We start from the raw sequence: 21,638 nt of genomic DNA, 5'->3' as shown, positions 1-21,638 counted from the left end.
CGCACACGCACACCCTTCCCCCACCCGAAGCATGACTGAGCTCTCACGGGGAATTCAGACCACTCGTGAGCCCTCAAGCTTCCATCCTCCAACTCATCCACATAGCCCACAACAGTGTCGAGGGTCTATTTAGGTCATTTGCTTAATGCCAGGTTACAGGAAGAGAATAAAGGCTTATCTGGTAAAAAAAAAAAAAAAAAAAAAAAAAAAGTGAAATGAATGTCAGTCTATGTAGTGTGTGTGTGTGTGTATTGCATTAATATGAAGAGGGTCACACTGATGTACTACAGGAACTGACAGGAAACAAAGCCCACAAGTCGCATGGCTATATGACTTCTCTGTGCTAAGATGAACTAAGGGCAGGAAAGCTATGAGGAAATTCAATTATAAATCAGAAGGGGAACAAATTACCCGCTCATGACAGGTGTGCTAATGAGAAGTGTGATCGATACTCCTCTAACGAGCCAGCTACATGAGTACAACAACCCTGATGCTTAAATCCTCTGATTTGCTGCTGGCATCCAAAGCAGGAAACTATAACCTAATGGACTTTGTCTTGAGATTTACTAGTTTTATTTGGCTTCATGGCATGTCGCCACCCCACGCCCTCGCAGTTGTGTTTTGTTGTGTGCTCGCCTCCTCAGTTTCCAAACTTGAAGTAGAGAAACCCTTAAAGAAGTTTTTCTGTTTTTTGACTCTTTTGGAGCTTCACATTGAGCCTGTATTGCTAAGATGAAAATAGTCAAGCAGCTCAGTGTGGAGTTTAACAGAGAAGCCAAGGGTTGCAAATCTGGTGTGACTGATCAGTGATAACTGAGGAAACAAGAAGGATTTGAGTCTGGATGCTGGAGCTCTCACTATTGGCCCCATGTCTTCTTCTAATGACCCTACAAAGCAAACTTGGATGGCAACCACTTAGCAGGCGATCCATGCTGTTATTTTCAAGAGTTGCTCTTTGCTGTGTTCGCAGGAGGTTTGGCATTTTGCTAAAAAGTTTAGTATGGAATTTTGTGTGTGAAATATTTCAGAGCTGGTGAGGCTAACTTTGAGACTTTCGTTAACTAGCATACTACTGTTGACACATATTAAGACAGCCTAGTTTAATATCCGACCAGTTCTCACTGAATCATAGCCAGCCCTAAAAAGCATTACTGCATTAACTTGTAGCGCCATGTCATTCTCCATTTTGTTTGCTTCTGCTTCCCCATGACATCATGTGAGAGCGATCACAAGGTGGCGCATTGCTCCATCTGGCAGGATGAAAAAAAAATTAAAAATTAAAAATATCCTGTGTGATGCACCATCAATTTCAAATCTTGTGGTGTGTGCATGTCATACTTTAACCAAGCTGACAGCCACTTAATGAGTACCAGATTTCAGTTTAAAATACTAAACAAAGTGAACTGAAAACTTCTCCTCCCAGGCTTTCCAGAGTATTAGTAACTTTTTCAGTGGTTTGTGATAATGCTCCAAAAATTTAGGAAAAGAAGCAAAGCAATGTTTGATTCTCTTTAATTCTCTCATTAGTGGCCTGTTCCAATGGACTCATCCCCTATTTCACATGCAATGGAGAACGGTCCCTCAGAAAACACAACTGCAGTCATTATGTGTGGCTGTAAACATGCTGCACAGCTTTGTCTTCTTAATAAGATATGTTAATATCTATCTTAATAATGTGCTTATAATAACATGCATAACCTTATGACTAGTTGGATTAATACATACATCAACACCTCTTGCAGAATACCCTTTAATTGACTGTGACTCTGTTAATGTAATTCATTAATGTTCATGTTAAAAACAGAAAAGAAAAAAAAAATTAAGCAAGTCTTGGTCTCCAAGCATTCATATCAGTCTCAGTGCTTCTTGTAAATTTATTTCAATGTTTTACTTGAAGTTTAATCGATTAAAATTATCCTCTCTTTTTTTCTTTAAATTATCACTCTGAAATTGAGTACTTGAGACAAATTACTTTCTAATGTAAGTCATCCTGCAGTGTAGTCAGACTCTGCTATCGATAGGTCAGCTCGGGCTGACAGTGTAATTATTATACCATCACCTCTTCCCAGGATAGCCATCCATCAGGGCCTGCTACATATGTGTGTTTTTGTACTACATGCTTGAGCACAGACACACTTAAGCATACAGATGGGCTTTGGGTCTGACCATGCCAATGGACTGCAGAAAGTGATTAGCCTCCCTGCTGAAGAATAGGAATCTGTTGCAAATTGATACAGCAGTTAAAAGGATTTATTTCCTATGCCCTGTGCAGTCTTACTATAGGCTATCATCAATATCTAAAGATTGCCACTTAGTATTCGGACCCTTGGAATGTGTCTGTAAATGCATTGTTTTTCTCACTGCTGAGTTGCTTACCTGACCTTTGGGCACTTGAAAACTTAATGTCAGATACACAACAGCCAGGATGAATCCCCGCACTTTTTGCCCTACGTTTGAATGCATCGACCTTGCCAGTAAAAATCACATATCCTTCACTAATGTGAAGCACTTCTTCCCATCCAGATATGAGATTTTTAGTTGCTCTGGCATATTGTTACAGTGAACCACTCATGTGGAAAAATATTCAGGAACTGGTGAGTCAGAGATAGTAATGTCGTGACACATTTGGCTCTTTCTAATCACAGTTAGACACTCTGACTGATGTGCACACTATAAATTCATTCTGTATCTGATCAATTCATGCAAGTTCATGGCTGAAATATCACTGCCACTTTATCTTGTTGTGATCTCCCAGCACTTGCAAAGAAAGTCTACAACCATACTCCATGAGGCTGTACTCGCTGTCACATCTAATCTGTTTGGATCATCCAAAACAAACTCTGGTGCGTTTTCCTGATAGTGAAAGCTGTAAAAACTCTCAATCAAATCCCAATATGAACCAAACAAACAAAACCAAAACCATCTCAACTGGTCTCAGTGCATTTTGTGGTGTGAAAGTAAATGGACCAGCCTGTGGCCTGTGGGGGAATGTTGGGCTCTCTCTATTTACAATTTACTTAAAGAGTTTGGTCTAGACCTGCTCAAATTGGAGTGTCATGAGATAACTTTTGCTGTGAATTGGCGTTATATAAATAAACAGAATTGAATTGAATTGAATTGAATTGTGGATGTTGTGATTTGGTATGCTGGGTTCGGCGAATTTAGCTTCTGTGAGTTTTGGTGCCACTTTCCAAAGCGCTGTTCATTTGGTGGTCCTGAGATGTTCATGTTTTGTCTTAGAAAAGTCTTGCCTGTTATTTTATCTACTGTTGGATTTACTGTAGTTTGTTGCCACAATTTGATTGGGAGTTGAGAATGGTTTTTCAATGATTCCCGCTGATAATAAGGTCAGTAAATACATAATAAATTAGCGAATTCTCATTTTGTTCATTAATATACAAAAAAAATACCCTGAGCTTACAAATTACAAAATTTCCAAATCCAAAATTTATTGAGATTGAGACAATGTGTTTCATTTTATCGTGTCACTTTTACCACTATGGTGGCGCGACGGGGAAGATGACATGATTATGTGTAGGGTGCTGTACTCCAACTCATGCCATGTCCTCTGCTACGCCGAGAGAACATATAATTGTATTCAGCCAGGTTAAATCCAGGTGGTTGTACGGCCTGACAGGAGCAGCGGGATTTATTTTGTTTATCCTGTAAGCTCCATGCTGCTTAGCCAGGAGACATGAAACAGAATGTGATATTCTAATGCCAGAGCGGGGATGCATTTCTGGCTGTTTCTCCCCTGCAGTGCTGTGTGTCTCTTCTTCTTGGGCACAAACAGAATAAGTGCCTGCGCTCTCATCTGTCCACTTTAACACCCCATACTTGCACATCACACATGCCCCTTTTAGAAACAGGCCCATGGCAGCACAGAGGCAGGCATACCAATTCACCAGTTCAGTTCAGCTGCATGACATTTCCTCAGTTGTTCTTATGTTCATTCACTGTGCCCAGTTTACTGGCAGTTTATCTGTGGCTTCCTTCTCAAAACAATCACTATTGTTTCACTAGGAAAGTGAGGCACTGATAACTCAGCATCATGTAATTAATTAGCTAGTTTGTTGTTGTTGTCGTTGTTGTTGGGGATCACATGAACAAGGATAGAATTTAAAATCAAGGTGAGCATTAAAAACTAGGGCTGAATACTCAGAGATTCTTCAAAACCCTCCTCTTCCTACTCACTCCCTGGGCACATTGGGCACATCTGCCAATGAATTCAACACAAATTAATCCTTATCATCCTTAGACTGGTTTTTGACAAATGTATCTATATTTTTCTATGGAATACAATCATGAATACCAAACATTAAAAAGTGCCTAGGTGCTATTTTCTTTAAATGCAAAGCATGCAGTGTGACTTGCATGTTTATAAATAATGTTTGTTCATAGATTTGTCCTCCCAAATGATAAATACAAAAAAGTTAGCTAAAATTAGTGCTTTATTTATAAACATCAACAAACATCCTCTAATTCATTCTCTTCAAACAAAGCAGCTGATTTTTATATCTTCAGTCAAACATTAAGAAGCTCTCCTCTCTTCTCTGTTTGTCACTTTGTATTTTGCTTCTGAATATGGTGAGAAGACAAACTGTGATTGGGGGCAGGAGGTAGAAAGGTGGCTGCTTCAATTTCCCGAAGCTGTGAGTTGGCGACATCTATCACATCTGTGGTGCTGGCACTGGCACTTTGACGTCACTGATGAAAGGCAGGTTTGGGGGGCTGTATGCGTGAGTAACTTGGAGGAATATGCAAAAGACAAATTTCAACTGGCTTGTGTACATTGGAAGTAAAGTATTCAGCATTGTCATTAGGGTTACATTGCCCTCACAATGTAGTATTTGTTTTTCTTAGTTTTGAAAATGTTAATATTAACTAGTGTTATTCATGTTTTCACACAGTCAATCTCATAATTATAAAAGTCTGGAGACAGGCTATTTTTCACTGATTTCCAGCTATAATTGGCAGCAACCCTGCAGCAACCTGACAATAGAGAATTCCTTTGGGTGCCACTGACAGGTCTGTCTACAGTGTTCCTTTAGTGTTCTCTCAGGCACGGCAGTCGATGTGAGAGGCTAGCCTGTGGAGCAATCAGCCCCTTGAGGCTCCATCCTCCATCCAAGCATGATTCTTTCCTGCCTTTCAGCCTATTTCAAACAAGTAAAACATGCGCATACAAATAATCACATCTTCAAAGCATGGAAGAACGCTCTCTAACAATCCTTGACAGTTACTCTCATTGCAATTCAGATAACATATTTACTCTGCTCAGAAGGAAGCGAGATTCAGCTGAAAGCATTTGTTAACCATACGGTATGCAAAGGCTGGAACCGCTCTCGTGGTACTGCAGTCAAGACTGAATGGAGAATGGAAACAAAATGGCCATGGGTGCATCCTCAAGAAACATCAATCGACCCAATATGTTATCCCATTTGAATGTCCAGATACAGCCAGCACCCAGCACTGTGGATCAGGTGAAGGTGTAAAACATGGTGTTTTTCTTTGCAAAGTCTGCTGCTATCATAATCCAATGAAATATTTACAGTTCAGCCTAATGAATCAATAAGAACAGCCAAGTGCAATTTTGGTTTCTGAATCTGTGAAATTTGCTGCTGTAATTCTTGGCCTTGTCCTCACAAGATGGTGCTGACTCTGCCATGTTGATGAGATGAGTTATGATACCAATGAAAATATCTCACTGTCAAAATGAATAATGAAAACAACTTACAGTCAACACATAATAGGTTTTTGAGTTTTGTTTAAATTACATTTTGTCATGGTACTGCAACTGGGAAGAATGTCTTATTCTCATGAGTTGAGACCAGTTTGTGCACTTGAAATTTGCACATTTTCCACCCACAGGGAATGAGAATGAAAATGTGAGAGTAAAATCCTACTCTACTTCTTTAGTATAAAGCATCACAGGGTGACAGGTTTGGCAAAGCTGAAAGCAATGTATTTTTTGAGTATGGAAGTTCAAGTCTTCATCAAGTCTTACTTGCTGCCCACCTGTCATGCAGCCGCCTAATGCAGACAACTGCATGTACTTGACTAGAAAAATTACAGTCCAGTTCCTGAGAGTTATGATCTTGAGCTAACAACTTCATCCAACAGAGAAAATGGAAAGAGAATAAATGAAGCTTGGGTGCATAGTGTTTTTGAAATGATCTCATCAGTGGAGAGCTGTGGGAAATGACTTGGAGCTCTTGTGGTTCTGAGGGGGCTGGAAGGCTAAATATTGGGCATGAACAGTGCGATGTGCGCTGAAGCAGAAAACAGCTGGGATTGAGGCAGGGAAAATTTTCAGTGCCCATATTTTCGCAGCACTCATCTCCCATGTAATGGCCTGTGATTTACAACAATGCACGGCAGGAGCTCTGCAAAGTGCCGGGCCATTTTTACACCTTGCACCCATTAGCTGCTCAGTGGAGGGATTTTTACAAACCACTTTAAGTGTGCAAGGCAGGCGGGTATTGATAACAAGAGCACCTCCCAGGCATGACGCTCATCATAGGCCGGGTAGGACAAACGACAAAGAAAGCAACTCTAAAGAGAGAGAGATCATAATACTTCTTATTATTCAGCCTCATTTCCCTGATCACCCGAGCCCCTGATTAATTCCCCAGTGTGGAGAGATATCTCAGGGACCCAGTTGGCTACAGAGAAGGCAATTGTCAACCTCCAAGTGGGGCAAGTGCCTGTCAGTTCACCTGCTTTCTTTTCTCTTCCTCCCTTTTTCCTTCGCTGTTATTCTCCTCGGGGGGCCTGCTGATACTGATGCTAGATGAGATGCCAACTCTTGTTCATTTAATTCCCTGTCAGTCACCGGAGGATAGTGACATATTTGCTTTGTTCTGTGTTTTACAATATTGCAAATCATGTTTCACTGTTGAAAAGGGCTAGTTCATATACAGAAAGTATTGATGCACATGCCATTATGAAAGAGACCTCCTTTAAACATATAATGTCACAGCACTACAACCTCCTTTTTCATTTATAGCCAGACACTTGGCCCTTTTGGTGAGAATGTCAGTTGGTTAGTCAGCCCACCAATTTAGAATCAGAATCAGAATCAGAATCAGAAAAGACTATATTGCCATGTAAGTGAAGAGGTTTCACATCACTAGGAATTTGTCTTGGTGATTGGTGCATACATAGAACGTAACAGTAACATATAATTGAAGAATAAAATAAAATAAAAAATAAAAATAAAATAGAATAAGGTAACACAAAATAAAATAAGCGAAATAAATATTTTTCTGGAGGTAGTCCAAAAGTAAGGTAGTGCAGGGTGGAGTATAGTGCAAGTGGGTGAGGTAGACAGTGCAAATGAACAGCAGGTGGACAGTGAATGAGCAAAATCAATTGCTAAGGTGCAGGGCAGCATGTTAGTCAGTTGGTGTTCAACAGTCCAACAGCAGAGGGGAAGAAACTGTACTTGTGGCGTGAGGTTTTGGTCCAAATGGACCGTAACCTCCTGCCTGAAGGGAGTTTTACAAAGAGTCTGTGTCCAGGGTGAGAAGGGTCAGCTGTGATCCGACCTGCACGCCTCAGAGTCCTGGAGGTGTACAGGTCTTGGAGAGATGGAAGGCTGCAGCCGATCACCTTCTCAGCAGAGCGCACAGCACGCTGCAGTCTGTGCTTGTCCCTGGCAGTGGCCCCAGCGTACCACATGGCCGTGTAGAACTGAACCATCATCTTGGCTATCACCTTGAGTTTCCTCAGCTGCCGCAGGAAGAACATCCTCTGCTGGGCCCTTTTGATGAGGGAGTTGATGGTCAGCTCCCACTTGAGGTCCCGGGTGATGGTGGTACCCAGACTGAAATATTTCAACAGCCATCAGATGGCAGTTTTGTGCAGAAACCCATGAAGCCTACTGAATTTGGTGATCCCCTGACCTTTCATGTAATGCCACAAGTAGGTACTTTTGAGTAAGTTTAAGTTAAGATAAGATTTCCAATTATCCAGTGAAATATCTCAATACAATATCTACAAAATAAATAGCCTCAAAACTTAGTTCAGACAAATATGGTTCCCAGAGGATGAAGCTTAATGGTTTTGATGATTGTCTGAATTCTAGTACCAACACAAACTTCTCATTTGTGGCTTTGAGTGAAATGTATGCAGATACAAACATTGGATGGATTGAAATGAAATTCTGATAAATGCAGCTTTGGTGGTCTCACATTTCTTCTAGCACAGTTAACAGGTCAAACTTTCAAGTTGCTCAATACCTGATTTATGCCCATATACCTGCAAAACTAATGACTTACCGCAATCGTCAGCTATACCTTGTGTCCAGTGCTAATTGATAAATGTTGCATGCTAATATACTACTCTAATAGTGAGCTGGCCAAGGTTCAGGTTCAGGTTCCATAAGCTGTAGCCAGATAGCAGCGAAATACTGACTGACAGTTAAAGCTAATGGCACCCTAAGTGAGGTATCACAGATTTACAAAAGAACACACATCATTATTTACAGCAGTCGCTCATAGCACAGCAAAAACAGGACCTGAAAGACATACAATAGGAAAGATATCTTCACACATTGAGGACTGAGGACTGAAGCTCAGCTATTAAGAGACTGAGAGCTGCCAACAGCATCACGTTACACAAATATCTTATATCAGACAGGACTTACTGTGAGTTTGTCATTGTTTGTTACCATTAATAGACAACCTCACACCATTCGCTTCTAGGTATAATTCTATTTTTAAACCAGATCAGAGTAATGTTGAAGTAAGCTGAAACACCACAGTAATCTCACATTGATCTCGCGGGATGGCATATAAATAGAACACCACTTTTAAGAGCATTTCAGGCTTGTCATTTCATATGGTGACTTTTATTTGTGTTTATTCATACACCGTTTGAAGAGACCCAACTGAGAAAATGGTCAACTTATTTATTAGTGGCACAGCCCTGATGATTGTCCAAATTCTCATCCATATAATTGTTTAATTTCCTAAAAAAAAGTTTTTGTATTTTGTTTAATAGAAAAATAAAAAACTACTTCTATGTTATATCTGGCATAATATGTCTAGAATTAATCTAATCTAATTTAATCTAATTAATCTAATTCTATGTCATTTTAATATTCTTTTGTAGAACTAACCCCTTTTAGAAACATATTTGTTGTCCCCCATTGGTCAAGCAGTGACCCTCTAGATAAATATTACTGGATGCAGAAGAGGTAAATGTGCATATGTAGGTGGCTTTTCTGCCTTCTGTCCTCAAGGCAGTACGATATAAAAGGGCTTCTTTTTTTGCTTTTGCAAGCAGTTCAAGTCACTTTTTGTGCTGCAGAAAGAAGCTTCAACATCCTTTGAGTTGTCCCCCAGTAATTCATTATCTCCAATAGTGTGTGAGTGTGTGTGTGTGTGTGTGTGTGTGTGTGTTATGTACTGTGAAACATATAAAACCTTCTTTGAGAAACATATATAACTATCTAAACACTCCAGGGTACTCAGGGAACTTTTTTTATGGTTTTTGCATGGTGGATTATTAGATGTAAATCTTTGCCGCACTCCAGTATTGTACAGTAAAATTGTTTCGGACAGGTGACTTCCTCCAACACAGATGACACAGACAATCATGAGCTGCAACACAGCCAAAGCGAGTGAAGCTGTTTATCACGAAGAGGGAATTAACTTCAAAGGGATTTGAAAATGTCCATGTGGAATGTAGGCTCGAGGATGAATTATGCATGAAAAAGGCTTCACTAGAGTAATGTGCTGACACAATTTGTCACACGCCACAGGAATATATAAGTTGCAGAATGGCCATGTTTCAGGAGTTGAGGCGGTTATGTGGTGTGGTTTCTCTGGGCTGTTGGAGGTCGCGCATCTGTGTAACTTACACCGACTGCATGGTGAATTAGTTATGAGACCCTTCTTTGCCTTAAGAGGAAAACTGGCAGCCTTGATATACAGTAGCTTTGAAAAATTTTACTCTTGACTTTAAATACACCAGTGTGTGTGTGTGAGAGAGAGAGAGAGCGTGTGTGTGTGTGTGTGTGTGTGTGTGTGTGTGTGTGTATGTATGTCTGTCTGTCTGTGTGAAGCAGTAGCATCTGAAGGCTGGGCTGCAGACCATGTATCATCCCCAAGCGTCTTTAAAAGCCTGTCCTGCTGTCAGTTTGGGCAGGATGCACATTTGAGTGCTGACATTTTGATGGAGAGGAAGGCAAACAGCAGCAAGGATTTCACATACTCAGACAAAAATCTGTTTTCTGATTTCAGCAACTGAATCTGCACTTGTCACTTGCACCAAGAAGGCCTTAAATGCTCTCATTTGACTGATTAATCTATTCAAAGTGCTCATTAGTAAAGTGTGAGACACCATGCTGTGCTGAAGAGGAATGTAATAAATTATCAATACTTCTTCTGATATCCTAAACTAGCTAATGTGCACTCTCACAGCACTCAAATACAAAAGTATTAAATGTGTCTGTACAGTCTCCTGTGAACTTGCTTTTTTGTCTTACTGACTGGCATTGAGTGTTTTCCCATGCAGAGAATAACTTGGCTATAGGTCACACTTTTTTTGTTGTTGCTGTTGAGTTCAGCTGCTGGCATGAACACCGAATTTGCTGTTGCCATGAATAAGCCAGTTAACAGACGATAGCTTTCCCACTCTCACTGAGTTTCAATAGCGTAAGAAATAAGAAGAAATGATAATCATTTAATTAAACTGTGCTGGTCACTAAGCTTTTTGTTGTCATCAAAAGCACCCATAAAATTGTCCCAGTAAGTTTGACAAATATGAAAACCAACTATGAAAATGTGGGAAAAGCATGGGATCAGACCAGGCATCTTATCTGACACAGGTCACAGTATTTTTTATTTGGGCTTTGTTTAAGAGATGCTTATGCATACCTTATGCATGTTAATCAACATAATAACTGTTCTGTGACGAGTGTTAGTTAATGTCACTTTAAACTGATCTTTGTTCTGTTGAGCTTCTTGTAATTACACTGTAATCTAAGGTGACAGTCAAACTTTGTCACAGATTATTTCACCTAGAGATGCACTGGAGTCAGAGGGAAAGCCACTACTAGTGCTGGGGAAGATGCTTTCAAAGCTTATTTTTGACAGCTACCAATTACTTCACACTGGAAGAAGTTGAACTGCAGCAAATTATAGGGAGGAATCTAGTTTGTTTAACTAAAGCTGTGTACATGTGATGTGAAATTAAAACAAAATAAAATACAAAAAAGTCACAGCAAAAACTGCCATGCAGGGAGTTTATTGGTTATGATTCAGCATAGATCATGAAAATGCTTTACACTTAGCAACAGCAAAAACATTAAGAATATACATTATTATTATATGTACTTCACTTTACTTAATACACTAAATAGACAAAAGTATTGGGGCAGCTGGTCATTGCACCAAAAGGGACTTTAATGACATTGCATTCTATATAGATAGACAGCTTTGCAGTGTTTTGCCTATTCATGCAGTAGGCATATAAATCAAAATAATACAAAGCACTGTTTTGTTATGGATTAGTGGTGACTGTATCTGACTTTTTGAGCCCACCAGTGACTGCTGACGGATCAAACCTCTGACGTGCAGTTTTTATGAACTGACCGACACTGTGACATCCTACATCAGTTTTTGTGAGGACTCATGTGTGCAGACCAAAACCTTCTGCACATACAACAACAACAAACCATGGTTCACCAATAAACTCAGGAAGCTGCGCCAGGCTAAGGAGGAGGCCCACAGAAGTGGGGACAGGGCCCTGTACAAGCAGGCCAGGAACACACTGACGAGGGAGATCAGAGCTGCAAAGAGGTGCTACTCTGAGAAGCTGAAAAACAGGTTTTCAGCCAACGACCCTACTTCAGTGTGGAAAGGCCTGAGAGACATCACCAACTACAGGAGCCCATCCCCCCACCCTGTGGGTAACAAAGGACTGGCAGAGGAGCTGAACAGCTTCTACTGCCGCTTTTCACACCCTTCTCCCACCCCATCCACAACACTCAACCTCTGTGCCATACCTGACACCTCACCCTCCCCCCTCAACTCAGACCTCCTACCAGCACTGAAGGTCAATGTGGAGGAGGTGCATCGGCTCTTCCAGAGGCAGAAGACCAGGAAGGCTCCAGGACCTGACGGAGTGTCCCCCTCCTGCCTGAGAATCTGCGCTGACCAGCTGGCACCCATCTTCACCCTGATCTTCAACAGATCTCTGGAGCTGTGTGAAGTACCCTCCTGCTTCAAACGTTCCACCATCATCCCAGTCCCCAAAAAACCCACCATCACGGGGTTGAATGACTACAGACCCGTCGCCCTGACGTCTGTGGTCATGAAATCCTTTGAGAGGCTGGTGCTGAACCACCTGAAGTTCATCACAGGCCCCCGGCTTGACCCCCTGCAGTTTGCCTACCGGGCAAACCGGTCGGTGGATGACGCAGTCAACATGGGACTGCACTTCATCCTCCATCACCTCGACACCCCAGGGACATATGCCAGGATCCTGTTTGTGGACTTCAGCTCTGCATTCAACACCATCATCCCAGAAATCCTCCGCCAGAAGCTCTCACAGCTCACAGTGCCGACCTCCACCTCTCAGTGGATCTACAACTTCCTCACTGACAGGAGGCAGCAGGTGAGGCTGGGGAGCATCACCTCCAGCACCAGAACCATCAGTACTGGCGCCCCCCAGGGGTGTGTTCTTTCCCCGCTGCTCTTCTCCCTATACACTAACGACTGCTCCTCAGGGGACCCGTCCGTAAAACTACTTAAGTTTGCGGACGACACAACTGTAGTTGGCCTCATCAAGGATGGTGATGAGGCTGCCTACAGACGTGAAGTAGACCAGCTGGTCCTCTGGTGTGGTCAGAACAACCTGGAGCTTAACCCGCTCAAGACTGTGGAGATGACAGTGGACTTTAGGAAGAACCCACCCACCGTACCTCCTCTTACCATTCTCAACAACACAGTGTCTACTGTGGACTCCTTTAAGTTCCTGGGAACTACAATCGCCCGGGATCTCAAGTGGAAGTCCCACGTAGACCTAATCAGAAAAAAGGCCCAGCAGAGGTTGTATTTTCTGCGACAGCTGAAAAAGTTCAACCTGCCTCAGGAGCTGCTGACCATCTTCTACACCTCCATCGTCCAGTCTGTTCTCTGCACTTCCATCACTGTCTGGTTTGGATCGGCCACCAAACAGGACAGAAACAGACTGCAACGGACAATCAGGTCTGCAGAAAAAATCATCGGGGCCGACCTGCCCTCCATCCAGGACTTATACCAGTCCAGGGTCAAAAAACGGGCAGGAAGCATCACTGCAGACCCCTCACACCCTGCACACAAACTGTTTGATCTGCTTCCCTCTGGTAGGCGTTACAGAGCTCTGTATGCCAAGACCACCAGACACAAAAACAGTTTCTTCCCCCAGGCTGTCTCCCTGATCTCCCCATAAACCACCTGCCATTGTGTGAACCATCACACTGTTTGCACTACCTCATTCCACTGTTTGCACTACATGTATATATATATATATATATTTTTTTTTTTCTTGTAAATATTTTATTCTTCTTTTTATTATTATTATTGCTTTTTTGTATTTTGTATGGTGCACAGGACAGAGAAAAATCCGGAGTCAAATTCCTTGTATGGTCACACATACTTGGCAAATAAAGCTGATTCTGATTCTGATTCTGATTCTGATTAGGCAGACTGTGTAAACTGACAAGAAGAAAGTAAGAGCAGGGTTTAAAGGTGGCATTACATTCCAGCTGGCAGCTGTAAGATTACCCACTGGTGTAATGAGGTGCTAAATTAGACAAATGTGAAATCTGCTCCTGAGACCTTCATATTTTCGCACACTATGTTTTAAGTGGGTTTAGCCAACTGCATCATAACAGATTAAATGTGCTTTCATATAAGAAGAATTGATGTAATGATGCATTGAAGAGGAAAATACACTATCTGAATGATGTCATTTTCCTTTGGGGAATTTGCTGGAAAATTCCACCTAATCCTGAATGCTCTATAATTAAGACAGATTTATATACAGCAACGTAAAGTGTACAACTGAATGTACATTCATAAGCATGAATGACACCAGAAGGTCCGTCAAATTAAAGCAGAAACAGCAAAACGGAAGCAGTCCATTACTGTTGTTCTCAGAATGTGCTTTTCCACCCATTTCCAGCTTCTTTTTCTCACCGTCTTTGGGTTGTTTCTGCTGTTTTTGCCCTGGAGATGTTGTCTTCCAGTACCTCTCCATTTTAATGTCACACCAACCCACTTTCCATTTTTATTATAATGAACAGGGAGAGAGAAAGATATCTATTTGTGTGTGTGTGTGTGTGTGTGTGTGTGTGTGTGTGTGTGTGTGTGTGAGACGACTTAATTTTACACTGTGATAGACATATATTTGTAAATTCTGGCAAAGTTTAATTTTCAAACTATGATGCTAAAAATGATGCGTCTGTGTCCTGCGTCTCTGTGCTCAAGGACATGAGACAAGTTGACTCTGTGGAAACATTGTGTACACACCAGGGCTGCTTGCAACTAACCATAACTCTGACTACCAACTGATGAAATCATAAGATTAGACATGATTATTGCATATCTGTCAAGTTATGTGACTACAGTAAGTACTACGGTAAGTATTACTCAATTATGTTTACATGACCTGAATATTTCTGTTTCTGGCCGTACTATTCTTCTACTTCACTACATCTCATTTAATCCACTATATTTGTCTGCCAGATAGTTACTGGTTAATTTTAAGATTACAATTTTACATACCCTTTCTGTCCAGTGAAAACCATGTATCTCCATATGTGTTGACTTTAAATGTTTCTGATAAACTCAAGGATGAAGCGAACTCTTTAAAAACCCTCTCGTTTTATAATACATTGTCACAAAGCTGAAAATGAGCTGTTTTTTCAAGCTTATGAAACTTTTTAGAGATATATGATAGCCACGCCCATATGACATTGATGACTACTAAGGTGTTCAGTGATGAAGGTGCTATATTGAACCATTATTGACTAACGTTTGTATAACTCCAACACAGATTTAACGAGCCACATGGTGCAGAACAATGATTTGTTGTTGCCTGCCTTCAGTTTAAACAAGTGATGATTGGGATATTCATGGATAATCTTTGAAAAGTGCTGCCGTGACCTTGTTATGATGCTGTGCTGCCTATCTGAGCTTGAATAAAGACTATATCTGAGGAAGAAAAGAGTAAAAGTAAGAGTGAGAAAAGGAATGTGGGTTGTGAGGGCGTGAGATCAGCGTCAGTTGTGAGTCTCGCTGAATGTATGAGATTTGGCAGCTCTGGTATACCGCGTATTGTAAATGAGTGTCTGCAAGAGAGAGTGCTGCAGATGAATATTAGGAATATTATAATGAATATTAGGCCAATATCACTCTTTTTTAGCTCAGTTTTTGCTGCGTAAATGTCTGGTTTTGTAGCTCTTAAACGCTCCACTGTGACCATGCTAATTTTGTCTGTCTACTCTTTGTTGCATAGCAGATAGTGTACAGCTTATGAAAGCTTTTCTAAAACAAATAAGTAAATAAATAGTTCCTTGTTGCCACTGGGAACTGTGGCAAACAGTGAAGTTGTGGGCTGTTAAACCTAAATTATCACTAGGCTGACACTAAAAAGCACCATAAAGATGAGAGAAACTGTGGAGTCAGTTTGGTCAATTCTCTTCGGGTTCATCACTATGGGCAACTCCTTTCACATTGCATATTTGACTTGTCATTAATATAAAATATTGATTAGTGCAGCTTTAAGTTTCCAAGCACAGAGCTAAATGAGTTGTCAGGCATAATCCTGGAACATGGAAGTTGCAAATATAAACCTCAGCTTACATCTGTATCACAAATTTACACACAATCTTTTTTGCACTTGTCTATGCAGCTTTGAATTATTTAAACTTCCATTAATACAAAATCGGAATCCAAACGGAACATGTTGCTGTTCTTCTTCACTTAAGCAAGGAGAAACTAGGGCTCATGGGGTTTGGAGTTTGTTATCATGGATCCTGCTACTGTTTTTTGTCAATCCCCTGTCTATTCTGCTTCAGGTGGGCTTCTCCTAATACTGTCACCCTTATGAAACCACACCCACTTCCAAGAATTTGATAAATTTACTGTTACTCTTTACCAGAGTGTAGAGTGATGGGAAATATTAATTCTGAAGGACTATGAGTGGGAGTCATGCATAGTAAATGTATCCTCTGGTTTTGTGTGATTCTTTATTATGGTTGGTTTGTAAAAGAAACAACCAGTGGCCATGCTGATACAGCAGATTGTGAGCTGTAGTTTCTCTGTGTCTGCCAGCTGTGTCCTGGGCTGGACATAACAGGTCTGTCTGCCTCCACACACACTGAGCTTGGGGAAATGATAGATGCAACCAAGACAAGTGTTAGTTGTTACTTGTAGCAGACACAGACACATCCAGAGCTACACATGATACTGCTGCTATGTATGTGGACTCAAACTATTAACTCAAAATAATGCTTAAACATAATGAACAGAACCAAAGCAGAGCAACCAATCAGAGGCAGAAAATATCCAGACAGTCAGTCAGAGAGGGGGAAGGAAACTCTGCAAAGAGCTATGTAGCCTGACAGGTTTGTGAGGAGCACAGCACGGTGCTCAGTGCATCATCGATTAATTACATTTTCTTTTAGAAAACATAAAGAGGAAAAGAGGAATGTGAAGTTTTATTAACTTCATTAGCTTAATTTGTCTAGACTATATCTTCATTTAAAGCAGGAAAGCTGACATGATTGAACTGAAAACATTTTTACTATGCTTCGTCTGCCCCTATGCTGGATGACACTGGAGCCAAGTGAGGGATTTGTAGGTTTGGTTCTCAGCCCCTATTTTTTGACAACTATTTTTTGGTTAAGGCTAGAAAATCTAGCAGCTAAAGCAGGTTCACTTCACTAAATTTTTTATACACATTTTCTGTGTATAGGTGTGTGACTCTATACTGTGCTGCACTGGTGCATTCTGCCACATTAAATAAGCTTGGCAGTTTGTGTTGTAGTTGTTGTGTCCTCGTGGGACACACACAGCTGGATGTTCCTTTTACAGAGCGCACTGTGATTATGCCGCTTAGTTCACCTGAAGACAACATGCAATTCCCACTTCACTGACAGAGGAAACTGCATTGATTATGTGCAGTAAAAATAAAGCAACAACAACAATGCTTACTGTCAATCTGTTGTGTTTCTGCCCCCGGTTACACTGTCACCATGTATCCCCACTGGGGCACACTGCAGGTTTCCTCTTGATTTATTTCCATCTGTGCTATTAAACCACAGGCACACTGGCAATAGTGTTTATGCTGTCTTGGAGAAACACAGCCAGTCGCTTGTGTTGATACAGTCCTCAGTGGGTTCAGTGATCAAGCTTGATCAAGTTCTGCTAGCCGAGGACAGATGAAGACAGTCATTGTGCATTGATAAACTGATAAGATAAGGCCACATGTTAGTCAAGGCTGCTCAACTGATACCCAAAAGATTTCCACTCACCTATTCAATCATGTAACAATGTGGATTTTATAGCAGCCTTTTGGGAGAAGAGGAGCATTTATGACAGAACCCTCATGAAGCATGCAGGAAAAAGGGGTATTTGAAAATAAAAGCAATCATATTGCTTATATGTATAACTGTAATCATTTTTATGATTGTTGAATCCATCCAAAAAGCTTCAGGTCAGAATTATGGATCGCTGCACTAAATAACACTGCCAAAACTACTCACCTTCAACAGTCACTTTAGCTTTTTACTCAATTACAATTTAGTGTTACAACTTTGAGGTTATTTCATTTTATGTTCCTTGAGAATTGTAATAATACTTGGTGATTTATGAACAACTGCAGCAGTTTGTTTATACTGCAGAAAAGTTCTTTGCTTTGTTAAGTTTTGTCCGAATGTTTTGTGCCTGACCCCATGTGACACTTGTGCTTAAAATACACTGTGGGCCGAATCAACAATCAGTATATCAATAACTGATCTTAGGAGACAACCAGATTTACTATGCAAACTTCAGCCACTATGACCTGCTTGCAGCTGGAGTCCTATTTTTTGATTCTGTGTTACACTGCAGCGATGCGTCTAGTACAGATGACCTTGAAACAAAGCAGCGTGTGCTTTTTAAAAGCAAGAGAAATTTCAGCATGTCTTCTAAATTGGATGCCAGAATATGTGCTTTGTAACTGTCCTGCAGAATAACACATGTAAGCTTTGTCTGATCTGACACCCTTATGTCAGCACATTCCAAAAATGTTCGAGATCACAGCTGGAAAGACAAACCATTTGTGATCCACCTCCACTGTTGTTGAGCTTTAGTTGTGTTTAAGTACAAATACTTGGTAAAGATGTGGGGGAAAACTAGCAGGAGATCATGGTTTGGCCAAAATAACTACTGGGATAAAGCGTAATGTTTTGTTGACCCATCCATCCACATACAGACAAGAGTCACAAAAGTTAATGGCTTTTAGGGGGCTTTTTCATTTTAATGCACTCAATGTACAAGTGTAGGGTGAACACAACCATTTGTGAAAAAGATGTGAATATTTTACATAAATATCTTGCTTATTGCAGATTTAAGTCTGAATATTAAACTTTCAGTGTCTCCCCGATAAATCTGACACTCTCGCTTCACTTGTCTTTTCTCCAACAGTCTGAAGAATCAGATATGTGTCCAGTGAGCGTGGGACGAAGATAAAAACCAACTCTTGGATTGATGTCAGACAAGCTGTGGTCAGCTTGCCCTGCTTTTTCTGCCTCTGCCCTGCTTCTGCTCTCCTTCACGTCATTTCGATTTCTCTCTCTCTTTCTTTCTCTCTCTCTCTCTCGTCTGTATTTCGGTATGTTTTGGCCACTCTGACAAGGAAAAGAAAGAGATTTTTTCGTAACACCCTGCACTGCATCAACTCTATCACTTGTCAGTATACTCTACAGTTAAACAGGTTTTCTGCATTGCTGGCCACTCTTAAATCATTGACCTTTAACATTCCACTGCAGCTGTGTTCTGTGTTTTTTTCAAGGAAGTCTGCATTTAGGTGGATCTGGTACATGACAGCCTTCCTAAAAATGCATGGACTAAATTAGACCTTAATTTCCACAAAATGTGGAAGTACTGTAAGTGGAATTTTTAATTGAGAACATGAGTTCTTTTTAATTCTTTTGTTAAAAGTTTGCTTTTACTTGAATGAAACACTGCATATTTATTTGAAATAAAAAGAAAAAGATATATATTATTTAGCATTGTGTGCTCTAACTATGAGTAATTTATTCTCTTTGCCATCAGTGCAGCTCAGCTATAATGCTTTTAGTACAAACATGCTTGCAGTGGAGCTAAATCTCCTTGTTCGAAGGGGTTGATGGCAATAATGACACTGGTTGGCCTCTCACTCTACGTATTGTAATGGTATTAACTTGTATGGGCTGTGCTAAACAGTAAATTACTTCTGTCTGTGGCTCTGGTAGTGGAATAAGGAGACCAGTGGAATTAATATTGCACGTCTGCTTCTACACTCAAACAGAAGTTAATGTTTAAAGCTTTTAAAGGATAAGTCTAATTTATGACTGCTTAGGTCTTCTTAGTTAAAGCCAACATTCATATTAGTAATAATAACATTGCACTGTCCAGGTTATTGCTGAGATCTGGGAATGCCACAACATTGCCGAAAAGAGGTCTGAGGAGGTAAAAGACACAAGCCAAGCCAGCATGTCCACTTTGTGTGAATTATGCTTCTGCCTAGATACATGTTTGCAAGTTGACTGGTTGATCAAACCCATTTGGATTGAAGTCCAAAACAGAGAAGAAGTGTGAATGTTATACACATTGAAAGAACAAATCCAAAAGAAACACCCATGCATGCGTCACTTGCACAAAGTGCAGAAAAGTTGCACTTCCACACACTGGAGTGAAAGGAAATAACTCTCCAAACCAGCAGGTGGCAGTAGTCTGTATTCATAATTCAAAAGAGAAGTATATTCAATATGTTCAATTGGCTGAAAAGCAACTAACAAGGGCCAAGTAGTACCAATGGTGCTGGACACACTGCAGACACTCTCAGACTGTGTCGACAGCTAACCATCGGGGCCTTCTCCCCTGCGAGTGAAAGACTTTTTGGCAATATCTAACTCGTTTTTTGTTTCCCTACCCATAGGTGAAGGTTAGAATGTGGATTAGCTGCTAAATTAAAGGTTTCATCCATCACCTCTTACAGACTGACTTTAGTGTAGTATCTACCTGTCTTTGTTGATGCACAGTTTTTCTGTTGTGCGGTGAGGGATTATTACGGCCTTTCTGGGTGTGATCATCTTCAGGTTGACCTCCAAGTGCAGTGTCTTAGATAATCTTTCTTAAGTGCTAGTTTGACTGATCGCTCGAGTGATCTGGTTTCTTGCCCCAATTTATTGGAGCAATTGAGCAGTGTAGAAGACATGATCTCTTCCTCAAAAGAAAAATGGGATGTTTCTTTTGTAATGCAGCATACAATTGACTGTATGTGGTCAATGTTAAAGGTTCACAGATATTTTCCTAGATCTCAGCGATTACTTTGGTGAGGACATTGATATCATAACCTGCAGAAATGATGGCCAGTTTTACAAAAATGAGACTCCAGCTGAGATAAACCAAAACAAAAAATCAACAGTTGTCGCCATTTAAATAGATATAACACCAATCAGCCACTGCCAAAACAGCTCTGCCTTGTCAGGGGAAGGGACAATGGACCTCTTGGGGTATTTTTTGGTCATTGGCAGCAGAATGGATGAGATCCTTTGGGTCCTGTGCATTGAGGGTGGGGCCTGCAGGTGGGAGGTCTACAATGTTTAGGTGGGTAGTGTGTGTTAAAGAACATCCACATGATTGCCAGAACCCAAGGTTTCCACGCAGAAGATTGCACTGTAACAGATGACTATTGTTATTCACTTCACCTGTCAGTGGTTTTAATGTTGTTGTTGAGCAGTGCAGAAGACATGATCTCTTCCTCAAATGAAAATGGGATGTCTCTTTTATAATGCAGCATATACAGTTGACCATATGTGGTCAGTTTTAAAGGCTAACAGATATTTTCTGTTGTTAAGGTACTTTCATTTCAGTGGGGTCTTCATCTCAGGGAGGTGTAACTGGTTGCGTTAGTGAAATTGAACACTGTTGTTGAGTCAAACATTCACACGTACTGAATCCATTCCACTATAGAGCCTTGTAGAATTTGTAGAATGTGTTGGTAGATCAAGCAAAATGGACTGAACCATTACTGTAATGGTTTCACAAAAACAATATTGATATTGTGGAGTGTTTTTAAGGGTAATTCAGCTTTATATATATATATATATATATATATATATATACACATATATCTATTCAAAGCTAATGTAGCATTCTTCTTTCTTACATGTCCTGTAATGAAATTAAAGATGTTGACTTAAAAGCCAGTGCTGTACAGATGAGAACTAGTAAAATTATAAATTAATGATATATCACTGTTGTGGATCAGATTAATTTGTAAATGTTTACAGATGAAGTGATTTCTTCTACTGTCATTTTCAGTGGTGTGTCAACTGCAAAACTGTGTTTGGTCAAAATGTAGCTTTGACTCATATCGTTAAAGCGTTTTAT

The 21,638-nt window shown here is 40.6% G+C and overlaps 1 protein-coding gene across 3 annotated transcripts in view; it reads left to right on the top strand.

The window, feature by feature from the left end:
* The window catches only part of zmat4a (zinc finger, matrin-type 4a), a 115,641-nt gene extending 94,288 nt beyond the window's left edge, over positions 1–21,353 (top strand). For all 3 annotated transcript variants that reach the window (XM_046386200.1, XM_046386198.1, XM_046386201.1), the window contains one exon: positions 18,687–21,353. In XM_046386200.1, coding sequence (XP_046242156.1) covers positions 18,687–18,714 — 28 coding nt within the window. In that variant the 3' untranslated portion in view covers positions 18,715–21,353. The remainder of the gene's footprint in view (positions 1–18,686) is intronic.
* Positions 21,354–21,638: the final 285 nt, after the last annotated feature.

This window comes from Scatophagus argus, chromosome 4, assembly GCF_020382885.2.
Source record: "Scatophagus argus isolate fScaArg1 chromosome 4, fScaArg1.pri, whole genome shotgun sequence".
Taxonomy (NCBI): Eukaryota; Metazoa; Chordata; class Actinopteri; family Scatophagidae; genus Scatophagus; species Scatophagus argus.
Note: the sequence above shows the minus strand (reverse complement) of the source record. Positions and strands in the feature narration are given on the sequence as shown.